The 22,934-nt window shown below is 44.8% G+C and overlaps 1 protein-coding gene across 9 annotated transcripts in view; it reads left to right on the plus strand.

Moving 5' to 3' along the window:
* The first annotated feature begins 358 nt into the window (after nucleotides 1–358).
* KMT2C (lysine methyltransferase 2C) overlaps nucleotides 359–22,934 on the plus strand; it is a 454,559-nt gene continuing 431,983 nt past the window's right edge. For 6 of the 9 annotated variants that reach the window (XM_073629967.1, XM_073629969.1, XM_073629975.1 and 3 more), the window contains exon 1: nucleotides 359–802. In XM_073629967.1, coding sequence (XP_073486068.1) covers nucleotides 675–802 — 128 coding nt within the window. In that variant the 5' untranslated portion in view covers nucleotides 359–674. The remainder of the gene's footprint in view (nucleotides 803–22,934) is intronic. The other 3 variants (XM_073629972.1, XM_073629977.1, XM_073629973.1) reach the window with 1 other exon arrangement.

A 22,934-nucleotide genomic window follows, 5' to 3' on the forward strand; every position in this document is an offset into this window, starting at 1 on the left:
TCGTGCTTTAGATGTAAGCTCCGTTGAGCGGTAGGTGGGCAGGGCTGTGTATTATAGAGGGGACGGTAGTGAATGGTGAACAGACATCTGATCGCCCTCCCTCTTCTGCTGACAGGAGATCGGATGGGACGGCTCGGCTCTACGTGACGTATTTCGCAATCCACAGAGGAGATTCCTCTCCGCCGGCTTCCCCCGATCCCGTGACGTCCCTTCACTCCGGCACTCCAGGTTTTCTGGCTCGCCGAAGCCTCCCACCTCTGCTGTCAGTGTGAGGGGCGGGTTGATGTGCATAATGGCGTCACTAGCCGCGCGCCCTCCCTCCCCCTCCCGGGTCGGCGCATGCGCGACGACTGAACGGGAGCCCGCAGGGAGGGGGAAGTGAGTCACACGCAGCTTGTCGCACATCCAGTGACTCGACTCGGGATTGGCGCTGACCGGACAGCTCCAGAGAGAACCGTGTGAGGCCGCGGTGTACGGTGTGAGGAGAGGCCCCGGGAGGGGGCGCTTCACCCCTCTCCTCCTTTGTTGTTGTTATTATTATCCCCGGGGGGTGAGCCGGGCCTCCGCCGCCTCCTCCACTCCGTCACTCCCTCCCCGCCCCCCCACCACTGTCACCCGAATGATGCGCCGGCCTGAGCCCGGGGACGATCCATGCGGCCCCCTCCTTCCCTAGGATGTCATCCGAGGACAAGAGCCTAGAGTCCGCCTGTGAGCAGTCCGGGCCCCCGGCCCCAGCCAGCCCGCCTGCCCCCACCGACAAAAGACCCCGGGGCCGCCCCCGCAAAGATGGAGCCCGCAAGAAGTAAGTGTACGGGGGGGGGAGGGGAACTGTGTACTGCCCACTGCACCACATGTACTACCCACTGTATACTGCCCACTGCACCACATGTACTGCCCACTATATACTGCCCACTGCACCACATGTACTACTCACTACCCACTATATACTGCCCACTGCACCACATGTACTGCTCACTATATACTGCCCACTGCACCACATGTACTGCCCACTATATACTGCCCACTGCACCGCATGTACTGCCCACTATATACTGCCCACTGCACCACATGTACTGCCCACTATATACTGCCCACTGCACCACATGTACTGCCCACTATATACTGCCCACTGCACCGCATGTACTGCCCACTATACCACATGTACTGCTCACTATATACTGCCCACTGCACCACATGTACTGCCCCCTATATACTGCCCACTGCACCACATGTACTGCTCACTATATACTGCCCACTGCACCACATGTACTGCCCACTATATACTGCCCACTGCACCACATGTACTGCTCACTATATACTGCCCACTGCACCACATGTACTGCCCACTATATACTGCCCACTGCACCACATGTACTGCTCACTATATACTGCCCACTGCACCACATGTACTGCTCACTATATACTGCCCACTGCACCACATGTACTGCTCACTATATACTGCCCACTGCACCACATGTACTGCTCACTATATACTGCCCACTGAGTACTATATACTGCCCACTGCACCACATGTACTGCTCACTATGTACTGCCCACTGCACCACATGTGCTGCCCACTGTATACTGCCCACTGCACCACATGTACTGCCCACTGCACCACATGTGCTGCTCACTATATACTGCCCACTGCACCACATGTGCTGCCCACTGCACCACATGTGCTGCCCACTGCATGCTGCCCACTGCATGCTGCCCACTGCACCACATGTGCTGCCCACTATATACTGCCCACTGCACCACATGTACTGCCCACTGTATACTGCCCACTGAGTACTGCCCGCTGAGTACTATATACTGCCCCCTGTGTATTGCCCGCTGAGTACTATATACTGCCCACTGCACCCTGTGTACTGCCCACTGAGTACTGTCAATTGTATACTGTCCACTGTCTACGGCCCACTGCACCCTGTGTCCTGTCTACGGCCCACCGCACCCCTGTACTGTCCACTGTATACTTTGTACTACCCACTGCACTCCACACACTGCCTGTCACACCCTGTATACTGCCCACTGCACCTTGGGTACAGGCCACACCCCCATACACACTGCACTCTGTATAATGTCCACTGCGCCCCACTCACTATCTGTCACTCTGTACATTGCCAACGGAATCCCCCCCCCCCCCCCCCATACACTCACTATACACTACATACTACCCACTTCACCCCACACACTGCCTGTCACAATGTATAGTGCACACTACTCACTGCCTGTCACACTACTTGCTGACTGTCACACTCTGCATACTGCACATCACACACTCCCATCACACTACATACAGCCCTCCACATAAGACACTTTACACTGTGTACTGCTCACCACACTCCATGTACCGTCTATACACTTCTTCCCACACACCCCGAGATCTCTTCTACTGACATCTCTGTACACACTGCCCATCACAGGGCACATGGCATACACCTCATAGATATCTCCCATCCCCCACACGCCATGCAGTCAGTATTTACCCACCGATCACTCTCCATACATCACTCAGGACTGACAGCTTCCTTGCTGGAGTACAGAACTCTACTACTCCTGTCACAGCATTGTACATACAGAACAGCATGCTGGATTCCTCCTCACACTGTACATACACTGTGCTTCCCGGCTGCTAAGGGAAAATCCGTACAGTATATGTGTTACACAATGCACTGCTATCACTGACAACAAAAAACAGATCTATTGGAATAAACTTTATATAAACAATACTTTCCCCACAAAGTAACATAAAAACCTTTCCAACACATCACCTGTCTCTGCTCAGCAACACTGCGCACATCATCTACCGCACCTCATCTGTCATACACACACACACACACTGCACGCACCTCATCTGTCATACACACACACACACACACTGCACGCACCTCATCTGTCATACACACACACACACACACACACACACACACTGCACGCACCTCACCTGTCATACACACACACACTGCACGCACCTGTCACACACACACACACACACACACACACACACACACACACACACACACACACACACACACACACTGCACGCACCTGTCACACACACACACACACACACACACACTGCACGCACCTGTCACACACACACACACACTGCACGCACCTGTCACACACACACACACACACTGCACGCACCTGTCACACACACACACACACTGCACGCACCTGTCACACACACACTGCACGCACCTGTCACACACACACTGCACGCACCTGTCACACACACACACACACACACACACTGCACGCACCTGTCACACACACACACACACACACACACACACACACACACACACACTGCACGCACCTGTCACACACACACACACACACACACTGCACGCACCTGTCACACACACACACACTGCACGCACCTGTCACACACACACACACACACACACACACTGCACGCACCTGTCACACACACACACACACTGCACGCACCTGTCACACACACACACACACACACACACACACTGCACGCACCTGACACACACACACACACTGCACGCACCTGTCACACACACACACACTGCACGCACCTGTCACACACACACACTGCACGCACCTGTCACACACACACACTGCACGCACCTGTCACACACACACACACACACACACTGCACGCACCTGTCACACACACACACACTGCACGCACCTGTCACACACACACACACACACACTGCACGCACCTGTCACACACACACACACACACACACACTGCACGCACCTCACCTGTCATACACACACACACTGCACGCACCTGTCACACACACACACACACACACACACTGCACGCACCTGTCACACACACACACACACACACTGCACGCACCTGTCACACACACACACACTGCACGCACCTGTCACACACACACACACACTGCACGCACCTGTCACACACACACTGCACGCACCTGTCACACACACACTGCACGCACCTGTCACACACACTGCACGCACCTGTCACACACACACACACACACTGCACGCACCTGTCACACACACACACACACACACACACACACACACACACACACACTGCACGCACCTGTCACACACACACACACACACACACTGCACGCACCTGTCACACACACACACACACACACTGCACGCACCTGTCACACACACACACACACACACACACACACACACACTGCACGCACCTGTCACACACACACACACACACACACACACACTGCACGCACCTGTCACACACACACTGCACGCACCTGTCACACACACACACACACACACTGCACGCACCTGTCACACACACACACACACACACACACTGCACGCACCTGACACACACACACACACTGCACGCACCTGTCACACACACACACTGCACGCACCTGTCACACACACACACACACACACACACACTGCACGCACCTGTCACACACACACACACACTGCACGCACCTGTCACACACACACACACACACACACTGCACGCACCTGTCACACACACACTGCACGCACCTGTCACACACACACTGCACGCACCTGTCACACACACACACACACACTGCACGCACCTGTCACACACACACACACACACTGCACGCACCTGTCACACACACACACACACTGCACGCACCTGTCACACACACACACACACTGCACGCACCTGTCACACACACACACACACACACTGCACGCACCTGTCACACACACACACTGCACGCACCTGTCATACACACACACACACACACACACACACACCTGTCACACACACACTGCACGCACCTGTCACACACACACTGCACGCACCTGTCACACACACACTGCACGCACCTGTCACACACACACTGCACGCACCTGTCACACACACACACTGCACGCACCTGTCACACACACACACTGCACGCACCTGTCACACACACACTGCACGCACCTGTCACACACACACTGCACGCACCTGTCACACACACACACTGCACGCACCTGTCACACACACACTGCACGCACCTGTCACACACACACACACACACTGCACGCACCTCATCTGTCATACACACACACACACTGCACGCACCTCATCTGTCATACACACACACACACTGCACGCACCTCATCTGTCATACACACACACACACACTGCACGCACCTCATCTGTCATACACACACACACACACTGCACGCACCTCATCTGTCATACACACACACACACACACTGCACGCACCTCATCTGTCATACACACACACACTGCACGCACCTCATCTGTCATACACACACACACACTGCACGCACCTCATCTGTCATACACACACACACACTGCACGCACCTCATCTGTCATACACACACACACACTGCACGCACCTCACTTTTTACACACACAAAGCACCCTGTACTCACCACACCTATCTCACACACACAACACAATGCACACACACCACCTGTCACACCTTGTACACATATCTAATATTGGGCATGGATGGAACCCTGTGGCAGACAACACACAAGTGGCATTGTAAGCATGACTCCCTTACCCCAGCACAGCCGTCATCCAGTGTACACAGCATATAGTGAATGAGCGGGGTGCTTTTTGCAGCACAAGCTTTGTGTACTTTCATCTGTCATGTTGGTATATACACACCATATGTATAGAGCACATTCCATATGTCTCATACTTGTCACACACACACACACAGTGTCACACCCATCCTTGTCCACCACTCCTTCCTGCCCTGCAGATCACCTGCCTTGATACATGTTCTGTTATGACATATACAGCACATATTGCACCTCCATTTCTTCTGCCTGAGGTCCTCCCTGATCCTCTACACCGTCCACATCCAGCAGGACACCTGTCAGACATATACTGGGTTGACAGGCTGCATTTTCCCCCTGAAGTTGTTTAAATGGATGTGTAGCCAAAAACGTTTTTTTCAGTTGTTAGAGTAAAACATGTACTGCATTTTACTTGCCAGATTATTTTTTACTGTCTATGTATAAGTGGGGAAATTTGCCTTCACTTGTCCCCAGGATGCAACAGGAACATGTGAAGTCTCCAAATGTCAGGGGAATTCCCAGATCAGGTGTCCCTGGTGGAAGATTTGCCCTCACCTCTTGTTCTGTGAAATGTTGGATTTCCCCTCACTTTTTCTGTGATAATGATCACCAGTCCAAATAAAGGCTTATATTTCCCCAGTAGGAGAAACAAACTGCAATAAAAACCCGATAGCAGGTCTAACACTTCCACGTTCTATCCAGAACTATTAAAAGGGGTTTGCCTGGAGTTCTCCTCTCATACACACTTATTTATAAAGTAATGCATATAACATTCACCAAGTGTACACTGCAGGTGTCTTCTATTTCCATTTGTTTTAAATGACAATGACTGACCAGCGGAGACTCTTTTTTGAAAGTCTCATTCACTGCTTTATGTATCCCCCCCCCCCATATTGTCCTGTCTGCTGCATGAGTTTCTCCCTTCTGTTCAGTTTGATTGCTAAAGAAATGAAGATATTATTTACAAGTGTGTTTCAGATGCTTTTTGTTTGCTTTATTGGTGTCCTGGTTTTTGTGGGTTACTGGATATAAATGATACGTGTCTGTTTGCACAATTCTGTGTGTGTGTGATGGAGAATACTTCTGTCATTTCCGGATGCAATCTTAGAAGACAGGTGTTGACTTTTGTGTCAGATTTGTGCTGACTTCATCCTTGTTTAGTGATCATTGACACTTCAGCAGGATGCTGACATAACGGCTGATTCTTCAACCAAACACCTTGGTCATTTGTTAACACAGGTCCTTTTGACCCCTGTGCTTATGCGGGCCAACTCTATCCAACTCAACAGTCTCTCCATTGTACTAGAACAGACTATTCTGTTAGCTTTCAACACTGATCTCCTTGTACTAAGATTAGGCCTCCAAGACCCCCCTGTTTCTGTAACAGTCTTGTGTTTCCAGGATCCTTCTATGTGCCACTATTACATGCCTTTATGTTATCGGAATCATTTGAAACAAGTGGCCTAGTTGAAGAAATGATGTCGCGCTCTGTGCATTGATACTTCTAGTTTCCGTCAAACTTTTACAGAAGTGCAGTTTGCAGTGAGATTTTAAAACCTGAAAAACAAAAATGGTAATCTGTTGCAGTTTTACCAATCCTTGGATGCGGTGGCTGCATTACTTTTTTCTTTTTCAGTATTATTTCCACCTTGTGAAATGGCCAGTAACACACTTCCTGTTCTGTGGTGGCCACACTCCTCTACTGTATCTATAAAGAAGCAACGTAGCCACCCTTGGCAACAACATCACCAACTTTTGTAGAGGGTAGTGTTAGATGGGCGATTCTGCCCCGGGAAAAATCGCAAACCTTGGGATTGCCAAGTGGCTGCCTGTCTGTCCCTGAGAAACTGCAAATCTCTGTAGTTGAGGTGAGCAAGGATGTTGCTCAATATTCATCAGTGTTGGGGTCAGTATTTCACTGCCTCGGCTAAACGGGAAGCAAATCCATAGAGACAGACACGCAGAATCTTTTGATCCTGCTGCCAGCAATTTGACACTAGCGGTAGAATCCTTTATTTGATATCGGGCTTAGACATAACTATCTAATAAATTAAAGCCTAACCCCAGCTAACACTATTTATACAGTTACAGAAGCTTTTTTTTTTTTCTCTTTAGGAAAAAAGTATCTTCTAAATGAATGAAAACTGACCATTGTAAGCACCCCTGTCAGTGGAACTAAACCCTGGATATACTCCCCTGTTCTCTAATAAACTGGCGTTCAGAAGGTCTCCTGCCTGGGCTGGCATCTCTTTCCCAACTTCTCCTGGGTAGCCGGGTCTTTGGCTATCTTGATTGCCTGGTGTGAGGTGATGTAACTCCAGCTCATGCACAGGAGTTCATTCATCCCGGCACACAGGCACTGTGCTGGGAATGTACCCTGATCTACACAAATATATTTTAAAGAGGAGTATGAACACAGGCATGAAGTTTATTTTATTGCAAATGGAACAATACAGTAAAGATCTTGCCTGCTCATAATGTGTGTGGTTGTTTGTGTTTTTTTTTTTTTTTTGTAGGTTTAGTCCCATTGTTAAATTGCCTGAACCCTCTAACTGCTACTTTGTCTGGACAGAGCTTGGTCTGTTAAAGGAAGCTGATAAAAAAAGGCTGGCCATACACTATACAATTTTCTTCAGATTTATCTTCAACTCTGTAGTTCAAGGGCCTGCCTGACTGCATACACATTGAAAGTGTTTAGGTTTCACCTCATATTATAAGGTTTTGGTAAATCTAAAAGAAAATTTGAATAGGAAAGTTGTATAATTAGGCTGCACTTACACCTGAGCGTTGTGTGTTTGAGTGTTGTTTTTGGCTTATTTTGACGTTTGTGTGCGTGTTTTTGTACAGCATTTTTAAAGTGTTTTTGAGCTTTGGCTTTTTTTTTTTTTTTTTTTAAGCCAATAGAGAAAAATATTGTTTGTTTTTCCGCTTTTTTATCTGCTTTAATTTAATGTTTATTAATTTTATTTATTTTTTTTTGTAAGAGGTTAGAGTTAGTGGTTAAAGTTTATGGTTAGGGGTTCATTTATTTAATTTGAATTTATTTTGTTAGGGTGAGGGGTTAGGGGTTGTGTTAGGGTTATTTTATTTTATTTTTTTATTTCTTTGTTTTGTGTTTTATTTATTTATGAATTATTTATTTTTATTTAATTATTGCATTTAAGCAGAAAATTGTGCTAAAACTCTCAAACGCTCAACTAAAACATTTCCAATGCATTTTTATGGAATATAAAATAATTTCAAAAATGCACCAATCTGCCTGATTGGAGCTACAAATAAAGCTCCAGAACTTTTTTGCACTTCAGGCGACTTGTAATGGAGATGCGAACCATCTACGTAGAGAAAAATAATTTTTTTATCCTCTACTGTTTCAGAGCTTCAAGCTACAAAACGCTGATGTGTGATCAGGTATAAAAAGGAAAAAAAAAACCCCTCTGTTTTTGCCTTTTTTTTTTTTTTTGATATGTTTTATATTTGCATCATCCAAAAGATGCAGTCGGTACTATGCTGCATGTTACTATGCAGTCGGTACTATGCTGCATCACAGCTATGCAGCAGCACTTGATGCGTTTTTCAGGCACGTTTTGCAGTGCATTTTGCATTTTTTGCATGCAGTTTTCATACATTTTTCCTTTTTAAACACACTGTATATAGCTGGTTGCTAAGCAGGGGGCCGGGAAACCGGCCGCCACGTCCTTAACTGATGAGTCATCGGCTTTCAGCGCTGATTGCCTGCAAATAAAAAAATCACAAAATAAAACGGCCCCTCATGCCAAAATTTAAAAAAAAAAAAAATGGTGTGGGGTCCCCCCCAAAATCCATACCCAAACCCTTATCTGAGCATGCAGCCCGGTTGGGGGGGGGGGGTCAGGAAAGGGAGGGGACGAGCAAGCGCCCCCCCTTCCTGAACCATACCAGGCCACATGCCCTCAACTTGGGGGGCTCTTACTCCCCACCCCCCACCACCTTGCTCCCATGTCGGTGGTCGTCTGGGTCTGCGGGTCGGGGGCTTATTGGAATTAGGAAGCCCCCTTTAAGAAAGGGTCACCCAGATTCTGGCCCCCCTCATGTGAATGGGTATCAGGCAGAGTGGATTTGATTTAAATAAAGTCAGATTTTAAATCACCACTAGTAAAAAGGCTTGATTTAAATCATCATTTTTAAAGAGCAACTATCAACTCTGTCTCGCAGCGGCTCTTCCTCTGACCCATTGTTGACTCATCGGCAGTCCAGTTCACTTTAATGCTGGTGATGCGGCAGTGACACAACAAGGTGAGGAATGTGGCAGCAGCAGGTGAGTGGATACCCGCTAACAGGCGCTACCATGATAGATCTGAAATGACAGATGCTCTTTAAATGTAAGGACTTATTTTTGCTGGTAGTTAGACTCCCTTTAATATTTGCAAACAAAATTAAGATTTCCTATTTAGAATAATAAGCTGTCAGATTAGTAAAATAACAATATCAGAACCGATGCAATCATACAGTTTGTAGTGTACATAGCTTTGCAAAACAATAGACTAAGCTCAATTTCATGATGCATAAACTAATTATTAATGTATCCTAAATAGAAAACTATATTTAGATACATTTTTACTCCAAAAGCATTTTATGAAAATAATTTAGATAAGTCAAAAAAATCTGATATTTTTTGTTTTATTGATTATTAATTTAAAAAAAAAAAAATTTTTATCCACCCTGGTATCGGGTACATCGTACTCCTACCCATTCACTTCAAAAAGCAGTGAAATGTAAAAAAAAACAAAAGCTGTTTTTTGACAAGTCCTTTATAAAAAATATAGCTCTCAGCCGTCTCTCCTGCCGCTATTTCCTCCCGCCGCCGCTGTCTTCTTGTGCTATCTTCTCCTGCTGCAGTGTTCTTCCTCGCCGCCAGTTACCTGCTATAAAAAAAAGCTGCTCTTCTGCGGCTGTTTTTTCGCAATATTCTTTTGCCGGCAATTTTTATTTTTTTTTACAGGGAGCCCCGCTGACAGCTTATGACTCATCGGTTGTTAAGGATGTGGCCGCCAGCTTCCCGACCCCCTGCTTAGCAACCAGCTATATACAGTGTTAAAAGAAAAAGTGCAAAACACATAAAAAATTGCATCACAAACACAACACTTGCATTTCTGGTGCAATTCCATTCTATTACCCGCAAATTGCTGGAAAAAAGTCCCCAATTCTTTCCAAAAACGCACCAAGCGCAAAAGGCATAGATGTGAACTTGTACCATAGGAAACCATGTTAAATAGACTATGTAGTGCATTTCTGCAAACTGCAAAACACACTAAAAAAAGCATAGGTGTGAACCTAGGGCAACTACCTGGCCACATAGTGAGAATCGTAGTGGAATTTAACATATATGTTTAACACAGACTTTGTTGGTGGCAGTTTATTAGATTTATGCTTAATTATGCATATCCTATTTTCGAGATGGCTTTTGATGTGATTAAAAAATAAGTAAATGAGTAAACAAAGAATATTCTACCTCTTTCAAACAACCGTGTATATTTACTGGAAATTTGAAATAATTAGCTGTACAAATGATTAAATTCTACTGTGATCTTGTTGGAAGGCATTTAAAAGCGTTTGAATTTCTTTGATTAAAAGTTTTTGATGGTATTTAGTCGCCTAGTGTGCAGGTTATGTACTAACAAGATTTAAATTTTAGAATGGTTCAAACATTACATTTCCATGTTATTTTACACCGAATTTGCAGTGTTCAAACACTTGGGTTTAATTTGTCCAATGACAGTTTTATGCTGATGTTTTCACTAAGGTTGTATTATTTGCCTTTTACTATGATGAGTAAAGTTTTTTAGATGTCATTTGGGTGAAGCAAGGAATTCCCTTAATTTGCAGAGATTTCCTCTCACTTTCTGTGGCTATAGTGAAGGGAAATCTCCGCAATGGGACACAGATGTCAAAAAAATCTGACGGGTTAGAACCCTTGCTGTATCCAAAATGGGGAAAAAAAGTTTTGCCTATAGTTCTGCTTGAAGTGGTGGGTAATAGATTTTGTAGTTTTCCCCATACAAAAGCCGATTGTTGCACTTGATAGTTTGACATTTGTTAGTGCATGCTTTTATGTGCATTTTTGTGTGTTTTTTGTATACACAGAGTTTTTTTCTTTGATTTTGTTTTGTAAATACCCTTTTTTTTGTTGATTATTCAGTGTGAGGGGGAAACATTTAAAATATGGATTTATTGGAAGTGTGTCAAATTTACAAAACTGTATGATATATTTGTTTTTGTACATTTACTGTAGTTTCAGTTGGCCTCCTAAATATCCAATAATGCACACAAATGCTGTGTATCCTACATTTTAAAGATGTGCTAACTAGTAGTTAAAGTACAGTGCCTACTGTTAGAGGTTGTAGCCGCTGACAATACTGCATGCTAAAAATCTCACTTGCTGGTTGTACCCAAGTCGATCAATGGATCGACTTGGGTACAGTCCATCTGCCCATAGATGGATCGAATCTCTGTCAGTCCCTGCTGAATCAGCTGAAATTCAGTCCATCTATGACTGACATTAATCATCAGGTCTTTATTGTGATAGCCTGTGGTTTACAATATCCATATATATATATATATATATATATATATATATATATATATATATATATATATATATATATATATATATATATATATATATATATATATATATATATATATTTTTAAAGCGGAGGCTCTAGAAAATAAATTTGTTGGTATTTACACAGTTCTTTTTAAAATGCAATTTTTATGAAAAATAAACTTTAAAACTTTAATGTAAAAAACACGTATAGCCCATTTTTTTTGTAAAATATAAAAGATATTTACACCGAGTAAATAGATACCAAACATGTTGCGCTTTAAAATCATGCAGGCCTGTGCAATGGCGACAAACCACGTACATTTTTACTATCCATAGGCGACGCTTCAAAAGCCTTTACAGGTTACCACTTTAAGTTTACAGAAGAGATCTGGTGCTAGAATTACTGCCCATCTGAGGTTTGCAGTGATACCTCACATGCGTGGGACAATCACTGTGTGTGTGTGTGTCTGATGGTGGCACACCTTTTTTAATTTAATTTTTTTTTTTTGTACACTGTTGCTTTTGCGTTTTTTTTTTTTTTTATCTTTTATTGCTTACACAAGGAATGTAAACATCCTGATGACAGCAATAGGCATGCGACAGATACTCTTTATGGAGAGATCTGGGCTCTATAAGACCCCAAATTCACCATTTGCTCTTAAAAGCATTCAAAATGTCAAGATCGGTGTTATCAAATGTGTTTTTTTTTTTTTTTTTTTTTTTTTTTTAGATGGCACAGTTGACATCCTGGCTAAACCAGAAGTGATGTCAGGTTGCCATAGCGGAGAGCCGATCCCGGTTTTGTTCCGCTTTCCGACCAGCCGGCAGATGCGCTGGCTGGTTGCTTGGGTCTTCCGGTGGGAAGGGAGAGCCTCAGTAAGCCGGGGAGGGGGGATGTCCCCTCCAGCTGCTTGTAAAAGCAATCCAGGGGCTAGTTAGCTGCTAGGATTGCTTTTACAAGAGAGCTGACCACTGGCTCTAAATAACAGTACCGGGGCGATGCCTGCAGCTGCAGGCATCCTCCTTGTATAACCACCTGAAGTCCAGTGACGTACTAGGTACCTCGCTGGTCCAGAAGTGGATAGGTCAGCACTGTGACAGTCCATATCTCGAGCCACAGGGCTTACAGGTGAGCAAATTAGAAACTTTTCTTTTTAAATAAAAGCCCACCCCTGGGCAAAGCTCTCATTTTCCCATCCCCTCTACTTGCTCATTCAGCAGATTTAAAAAAATAAAATAAAGGACCTTGTAAAGCGCCATGGGAATGATGATCCGTGGACCCCATGTTCATCATGTGATTTGTCCATGTTCCCCTCCCCAGCAGCACATACTCCTTGTCCTTATTTCCCTGTTGTCCCTTTCAGCACTTTGAGATATGCATGATAAAGTGACTTGTTTTATGTGACTGTGCTGGTGCTCGGGGATTGGCCCACAAGGGGGCGGGGAGAGTCCCCAGTCCTGTGTATGCTCTGACTCTGTGCTTACACAGGCAAACGGAGAAGTGGGGAGTAAATGAAAGGCTCGATGGGGAGCTTTACAGGTCCATTACAAAATAAATGCACATTTTTAATGTGTTTTGTTTGTTTGTTTTTTTTTTTTTTTTTTTTTTTTTATTTTGGTAAGGGTGAACTTATCCTTTAAAGAGCTACTTTTGTTTGTAACGTGTTATAATAACCTTTGTGGATATTCGGATATGTTGTATTTATATTCTTATTTTATGTTCTTTTGTTTTTCCCTATGTTTACATTTTAAAATCTTGCAGACAAGCATGTTATGTAAGTAAGTTATGTAAGTTATGTAAGTACGCAACAAGTACCCTTTTCTGGCCTCAGCAAGAAAACCCATTAAAAATCTATACCTATTGCATTATTCAGCTCTTAGCTACGCAGCAAATAACCAACGCAGCCTGAACAAAATCTAAAGCTGGCTACACACTAGTAGATTATCAAGCAAAGATTTGTACAACCACCTAACAATGGCAGAGGAGGGGGGGGGGGGGGGGCGGCATTCTCTGAGCTCATACTGCATTTCTCTACACACTACTGAAGTGAAATCCCTTGAGACCAGGGATGAAGATGCTGAAAACTGAAATTGCAGAAACAATCTTTGCATCTTAGGCCTTCCTAAGGGGACTGAAGATTGTGATCATTCTTTTTTTGCTGAGCATATACTTGGATCACTATTTCCTACTGCTGAGTTCTCCAAGCACTTTGCTGTTGTGAGGGCCCATCATATGCCACCACAGCAGGGCCCTCCTGCTCCTCTCAAAATGTAGAGCTGATGATATATCCAGATTACTCTGTGGATACCCAGTGTCAACGGCAATCCCTCACAACTGTAAAAGGTAGACTTCATGCCAGAAATATTAAGTACGACATGCTGTTTCTGGCCAAATTGTGAGTTCAGGATGGACACTGGGTTCTTTACTGTTTCAGAATCTGCTTCCACCTAGCTGGACTCCCAGGGCTAATGGACCTCTGCAGTCCTCTACATTTGTGAACTCTGAATCTTGAACTTGCCTCACTTCTACATCCTCAGAGGTTGCTGACCTTTTTTTCTCTCCCCTGCTTGCTAATACCTAGGTTTGTTCCTTTACTACCTTCTTCTACTGCTGTCTACTCATCTGAGGAAGATAAACTTTGAGAACCATCAGCCTTGCCCCACCTCTCTCTTATGGGAGGGGAAGGAGTGACCATTGCATTTTTTTTCTGCAGTACTGCACTCTGTGATAAATGTTGGCGTACTAATTATTCTGTTTACTGCTGTTAAGCAGAACTTTTCCCAAAATGGGAAGTTCCGCTTGTTTGCATCCTCCCCCTCCACTGCCACATTTGGCAGTTTTTGAGTGGGAACAGGTACCTGGCTTTGAAAGGTACTTGCTCCCACTTCTGGTCAGATTTGCCACGGAGATCTGAGCCAGAAGTTCTGGAAGATAGGTTTGAGGCACAGGCTGCCAGACTTGAGACTGCTTATGTTGCCTCCCATGCTCATTATTAAGGATGAGCTCTGGCGTGTTCGCACAGCCCACGTGCAGAGCCCGCCAGGAAGTTGGCGCTGCGCTAATCACAGGCAGTGAGACATTTCCTGATCTCTGCAGCCATGCATCGGGACAATGTCTCACTGCCTGTGATTAGCGCAGTGCAGACTTCCTGGCGGGCTCTGCACGTGGGCTGTGCGAACACGCCTGAGCTCATCCTTACTCATGATACTTAAGAAGCCCTCCTGACCACCTCACTGAAAGTCTCTCCTATCCGCACTGAACTTGCGAGGAAGGCCCTTCTTTATTAAATCCAATACATATATCAACAAGGAGACAAATGTGGTAGATCGGTTGGCTGTCAAAGAAAAGTTGGATGCTAAATCTATTTTCCCCAAGTCCTCGTCCAGGGTGGCTATGAGAGAGGCTCCTCCCACCTAGCATTATTTAAAGCATGCACCACAGTGTACCCTCAGTTCTTGTGTTTCCTCCGGCCAGGCAGGAGCACACTTCACGCTGTCAATTTTTTTTCCTGCAGCCCTTCGTGCTAGGTGGCAGGGGCCTTAGGGAGGCCAGCAGTATAGGGTTCTGGTTTTTTTTTTTTTTTTGCTGCCTAAGAGGTATGAAAAGCTCAGGGGCCCCCTTCCCTTTCTTTTTGTGAGCTGGTCCTCAGAAAGCATCCCCAAGTGGGGGATCATTTCTGGCAGTGGAGGTTTGGGTACTCACAGGAGTCCTTCCTGGGGGAACGCTGGGCGACTGCTGCTGTTATCTGTCAGTGGAGGTGGTTCTCCATGCAGCTGGGTGCAGTGTAAAGGTCTATGGTGGCTGCTGCTCTCCATGCGGTCTTCTCCCTCCTGGATGCCTCATTCTTGTCTCTGGCGCCGATGAATGACGTAATGACCAGCGCACCGGAAGTGACATTGGGCAGGCAGGAAGTCATCCTAGGAGTCGTTTTTAGGATCTGTGGTCCGTGTGATCAATTTTTTACTTGCCCTAGGCTTATTACGAATCGGTTTGCCTCTTTTTATTGCCATCTTTATGCCTCTACTGTAAACTGCGCACCTAGTGACCTGGATGGCTACCTACATGATAATCACCTATACTTTCCCCTGTTTGGCGCTCAAGGTGATATTACCCAGAAAGAACTACTCTATACTATTACGTCTATCCAATCTGATAAAACCCCTAGGGTGGATGTACTCCCAGCAGAGTATTACAAGCAACATCCCGAAATTCTGGTTCCCCACTTACATACAACACCTACTCATGCTTTCCAAATCAGGGCTCTTCCCCATTGTAGATGGAAGCTATTATGGTGATAATTCATAAACCGGAGAGAGACTCTGATAGATGTTCTTCCTACCCTGCAATTTCTCTTTTGAATGTTGATGTGAAAATCGTAGCACAGGTCCTGGCTGGCAGGTTGAACGCAGTCATTACCACCCTGGTTCACAAAGACAGTTCTGGGTTCATTCCAGGTAAAGTGACTGATATTAATCTCTGCCAATTGTTTACCCACCTTTTAGTTCATCATGACAATGTTGGTACCTGAGTCGTTGCCTCTTTGGATGCCAAAAAGGCCGGGTGAAATGCCCATTCTTTGGGCCCCACATCTAGAAGTCTATACCAACAATGTCCTCTCAAACCCTTCTCTCTGCATAGGGGTAAAAGACAGAGTTGCCCCGTCTCCAGGCCTCTTAGCATTTGCCATGGAGCCCTTGACCTCCCTCATTTGTATACCAGTTTTCGTATTAATAATACCAATGGCACTTTCTATCATGGTGTGGAGCTGCCCTAAGTTTTTTGAGTATTGGAAGCAAGTAACTAGATTGACTAGGGCACTAAAGGTATCCTTTTACCCCAGGTATTTTGGTTCAGTTGTTGGGTCTTTACAACTCTATCTCGAAACACGCTAAACTACTGTTGTTCTATACATCCTACTATGCCAGGAGGGAAATCCTACTCAAATGAAAACTCACTACCCTACCCTCTTACATTGATTGGTGTTCAGCTGTTGGATCCACACTTCCTCTATACCAGTTGACCTATATGAAAGGCTGCCTAGCCAAGTATGATAAAATATGGTCTGCATGGTTAAATTCCATTTGATCCTAGCCTCCCTCCCTTTTCTCTTATGAAACTTGAAAGCCTACTTTGGTGGGTGCAATATATATATTTTTTTTTTTTTTTGTAAAGGTGAACTTGTCCTTTAAGCTGGTCCATACACCGTGGTAGGGAAGGGCCATTCACAGAGAATTGTCAAGGTGCAGATGGGAACTGCTTTTATCTGTTCTCATCCTGATATTTTGCTGTATGGTTGTGTTTTCATCAGAATGGAGTACAGATAAAAAAAAAAAACAAAACAAGACAAAAAAATAAATATTGCCATTGCTAAGGTATGGCTTTCTACAGAGGCTGGGGGAAGTCTGTTATAAAAGTGAAGTAGACTGACAACCCAGGTTATTTAGTGTGGTGCACCTACCCAAAATATACACTAGATTGGAATATATAATGATCAGTTTGTGTGACTTTGATACACATTCAGTTTTGATTTTGAACTCATGGGGTTGTGCTGGTCTGGTTGCTGTTGCCAGATATCTGATGTACAGATGTTCGTTGATGTGGTGACTACCTTATCTTGTAAAAAGGGAGTTGATAGCCTGATAGCTTTTTATATTTTATTTCAGTCATGACTGTGACAGACTACCCAGCTGACCTGTGTACATTGCACATTGGAGTGCACAGGAATGCACATAATCTGTGACAGGTAAACAACGGAGATTTCTGAAATGTACATATGAAGACTGGTGACTGTCACCCAACACACCTGCATGGTTGAAAAATGTGTGATATAGATAGCAGGAGATGTTTTATAAAGCAGATGAATAAAGCATTTAGGCCCCATTCACACCTTAGCGTTTTATAGCTTGAAGCCTGAAACTACTAAAAATGCTGGAGGGGAAAAAAAAGCAATTATTCTCTATGGAGATGGTTCACATCTCCACTCCAAAACGCCTGAAGCTCAAACGCCTGTAGCTCAAACAAGTTCTGGAACTTTTTTTTTTTAAGGCAGATTTGGGCGTTTTTCTGCTTTTTTACATTGGTGACCCTTTGACCTGTACAAAATCGCGGCAAAAACGCAAGACTTTCGGCCTGAAAACGCTACGCTCAGGTGTGAATGGGGCCTTAGATGTAAATCGGGCAGGGCGCGTCTCAACATTTTTTGTCATCTCATTTCCATACCCCCCCCCCAAAAAAAGTGCCTGGAAAATGGAAAATGTGCGAGTAAATCTAAAGACTGGTAAATGTAGACTTTGTCTTGAAATGATGGGCTCATAAGGTGTGGCTTCCGTTTATAGGGTCATGGCTGATTGAGCCACCTATGTCCATGTATTTATTCACCTAGCTTGTCCCTATTCGCTAAAGAGACAGGAAACTTCTTGGTGTGATATGTGGGAGTGCTAATCTGAAAAAAGACTGCATGGTAATCTTTCTGTTAAGTGCTTTGCCTGCTTTTACCTTTATCATTTATAATTACTGTTTTTAGCTCTCATCCGAAGAGCACTAGACTGAGATACCTGAGATTGTAGTTGCTTTGCAGGAAGTGTTAGTTCTTAGACTTCTGACATAGGTCATGCATTAACATGTGCAGTGGCATGTTCCATACATCAACATTTGATCACAAACAGACACTGCTGACACCGGCTGTGTGTACAGGACAACAAATGGCACAGTGAAACTACTTGATCAATGCACTTTATGTAGGTAAGAAACACAAGGTTCAAGTACGAAGGTTTATAATGCCTCTTAAAGTGATGCTAAAGGAATTTATTTTTTGAATAACATGTTATGCTTAGCTGCTATGTGCAATGGTTTTGCACAGAGCAGCCCCAATCCTTATCTTTTTGGGTCCCCTGCCGGCAGTCCTGGTTCCTGCCTTTTGGCAAGTGCCCACAATAGCAAGCCACTCGAGTGGGCTTGCTCCCAAGTTGCATGCTGTGTCCATTTTCACACACACAGTGCGGCTCAGCCTAGACCCCTGCTGCTGTGTGAGCCAGTGAGGGAAGAGAGACTCTGGAGAGCTACTGCTCTCGTGCAAATTGCTGGATCAAGATAAGGAGGGCTGGATGGGGGAGCTGCACCCAGAAGGGTTTTTTTTTTTTTACCTTTTAGAGGAGCTCCAAGCTCCTCCCCAAAAAAATAAGTCTGCAGCTACAACTACTGTAACTGCTGACTTTTAAGATAAGGACACTTGTCCAGGTATCCAGCGATGTCCTCAGCTGAGCCGATTCTTCAATCGGCTTCGGGTGCAGGCGATGGCATCTCAATAAGGGAAATGGGCAATGAAGGTTTGCCGCTTCACAGCCGGTTTCCTACTGTGCATGCGCTGCGCCTTGCGAATAGTCCTGTATTTCTTGTGGGACCTCCAGTGTGTCCCAGAAGACTGCGGCGGAAGGGGGGTTGCACTTCCAGCTTAGATCTCCGCTGCACATCTGACCGGAAGTAGGAGCGGGTACCTGTCAAAACCAGGTACCCCCTCCCCCCAAAAAGTGGCAAATGTGGCAGTGGAGGGGAGGAGGAGGATGCAAATGAGCGGAATTTCCCCTTTTGGGTGAAGTTCCGCTTTAATGCATAGAAAGCATTAAGGTAAAAAAAACCTTGAGCCTTTAGAACCACTTTAACTTTTTATTGCTTGGATCTTCTGCATTTCCAACATTTGTTATCAATCTTTTGCAATTTTTTTTTGCAATCTTCTACAATTTTCTGTAATATAAGTTTATTTTGTTTATTTTGTAATGCCAATCCTGTACATGTATCCCGAGAAACACTCTTCTGTGACTAAAATGACAACTAATGAAAGCATGTGTAATAAAAAGAGAAATAAACATGTTGGTATGAGAAGCTTCTTTAGCCTTACTAGTTTAGATCACAGTTTGAGGAGCACATGTGTAGGTGTATACATACTTCTGTAGTGTCTTGCACTTAAAAAGAAATATGTTAAATGGTTTCATTCTTTTTCTGTGGCTCTGTTTCCACTTCAGCTCTGTAGTATGGGGATTTAACCTCCCTGGCGGTATGATTATTTCGGATTTTAGGTGCTGAAAGCGGTACAATTATTTTGCATGGAAATTTGGCGTTTTATATTGTAGGCCTGTAATTCTTAACAATAACACACTTAAATCTGTCCAAACAAGAGTCTAGTAGATATCCCGGGTATGATAAAGTTTGAAACACAAAAACATAAATTATAATATAATAAAAAAAAAAAATAATAATTAAAAAAAATAAAAATAAATAGTAATAAAATAAATTTCCACACGATTCACTATCGCTCAATTCTGCAAGTGTTCTAATTTACTATCGCTGTTTTCTAGCTGGTCTAAAGCCATTTTTGACGTAAAGGGACACTTTTTGGTTGCTATGGACAATCTCCAGTTTCCAGGTAGAAAGAACAGTATATGCAATATAAAACTGCATGCAGGGCATGGGCCAGAGCACTGGGGACAAAGGGATGTGAAATCATTTCATACAGTACTGTAATCTGTAAGATTACAGTACTGTATGTGTTATGCTTTTTACATTTTTTTGAATTTGCCGCCAGGCTCCGCCCCCGTGCGTCGCGCCGCTCGCAGGGAACGGAGCCTGGCACGGAGAGGCTTCAGAGGAGGACGGAGCCCTCGGACACTGCGGGTGACATCGCAGGATCCCGGGGACAAGGTAAGTAAAGCCGCCCCAGGATCCTGCAATGCGATCCCGAGTGTGGCTCGGGGTTACCGCTAATGGTACTGAATTTTAACCCCGAGCCACACTCGGGAATACCGCCAGGGAGGCTACCACAAAAATAAACAACATTAGATTCATTTTCACTTCCATTGGGATGCATTGAAAGCTGCATTTTTTTCATGTTCTGTGTTTTTTTTAAGTGTGGACAGACCTTAAAGTTGAAGTCCAGTCAAAAATGAACATTTTTCTATTAATTTATATGTAAAATATCTTGGACATTATTAATTTTCTGTATAGCTGATTGCCAAGCTTAGAAAGTCTAATCAAAGCCGGACAATCAGCTTCTTCCTGTTCTTCAGGGACAACCTTACTTCCTTATTTCTGAATTCTGCATGAGGGTCCTCTCACTTCCTAAAAACGTTGTCCTTCTCTTCTACACGCCCCCACGCCCATCCTTCCTCTCTTTTTTAGAACGACATGCCTAGACCTGCCCAGCCCCACACCCATCCCCCCCTTCACAGATCTTCTGTATTCATAGCCTTGTTTTGGATAGCAGTTTCTCCTGAGAGAGGGGGCAGGCTTTGGAAGTATGTTCTGTTTGTTAGAAACTGTAAGATTGATTACAGTGCAACATGCTGCAGATTTTCTACAGTGTAGAATCACGTGGTTGTTTCTGCATGGCACTGAGATGGGCACTGTGTGCATGTTGTGGCACACGCCCAACTGAGAGAGCTACATGTGAGTAATGAGTTTAAGGCTTCGTTTCCACTAGCGCGACTTGTCACAGCCCATTGATTTCAATGACAAACGTTCCCATCTATGCGACTTTGAAAAGGTGCCTGTATTACTTTGATGCGACTTTGATCCAGAGTATAAAGTTGGATCAAAGCTGCACTCAAAGTCTCACTCTAAATCGCACAGCTTTGCAGTCACACTATTTGAAACTTAGCCTAAGGCTAGAGTGCAACTTTGATCCAACTTTACACTCTGGATCAAAGTCGCATCAAACCATTGCAGGGTACCCTTTCAAAGTCGCATAGATGGGAACGGGTGCCATTGAAATCAATGGGCTGTGACTTGTCATGTGACTTTGTGTCCAAAGTCGCATGACAAGTCATACTAGCAGAAACAGAACCTTAGTGTGGTTGCCTGTACTGCTCCCTTCTTCTGTATACAGTATGTGCACTACACCTCCCCCCTGTGTGGATGGGGCTTTATATTTGTTCGTTTTGTCATGAATTGGGGTGTACAATGAGAGAACACTGAACAGGAACCTATGATTAGCTCCTCCCATCCTGTATGAGCCCACTGGCTACACAGGAACAGTGTTCCTCCCAGGAGGTGATGTCACTAGCTTTCAGTAACCACACCCACTGGCTGGTTTTAGTCTCAGAAGGAAGTAGATTTGAAGTCATGTGACGGCACTGGATTCTGCAAAATAGAAAAACTGTGTGAACTTAGCTCACATTAATGATTGCAGGGGAGAAATGTAAGTATTAGGGTGGACTTCCACTTTAAATGAATTCTGTCATGGGAAAAATGTAGGGTCTGCCATTGTGGGCCCTCTTCCTCTTTTTTTTTTTTTTTTTTTAAATGCTAGTTCCCTGTCTGAGTATGGCCGGCCATAGAGGATTCAATCTGCTAATGGACAGGCTGAATGTACTAAGTTGGTCAACTTGGGCACAACCAGCCTGTTGAATTCACTTGCGATTATCACTAGCGGCAGCCATAGCCGCTAGTGATGATTACTCTCTCCTCCTGGTGGGGATGGCTGCCCCCAACTGGGAGCAGACAGTGTCTAGACAGAAGGGATTCCCCTGTCAGCACTGTCTGTTGACAGGGGAACGGGTTGCAGGAAAGAAATTTGCACGGTGTATGGCCGGCCTAATGCTTAGTACACATGGGCCGAATGTTGGGAGACACCGGCTGGTTCAAAATAAAACGGCCAACATTCAGTCCGTGTGTATGTCAGCTGGCCGTTTGGTTGGACGAGCATGCTGGAAGACCAGCAGCCGCCTGGCTCCCAATCAGTGCTCTCAGCCATAGGCTGAGACCCCTGACCGGAGACGTTCCCCTGTCAGAACACAACAGTTCAGTAGGGGAGATCGTT

This window comes from Aquarana catesbeiana, linkage group LG05 (genome assembly GCF_042186555.1).
Source record: "Aquarana catesbeiana isolate 2022-GZ linkage group LG05, ASM4218655v1, whole genome shotgun sequence".
Classification (NCBI taxonomy): domain Eukaryota; kingdom Metazoa; phylum Chordata; class Amphibia; order Anura; family Ranidae; genus Aquarana; species Aquarana catesbeiana.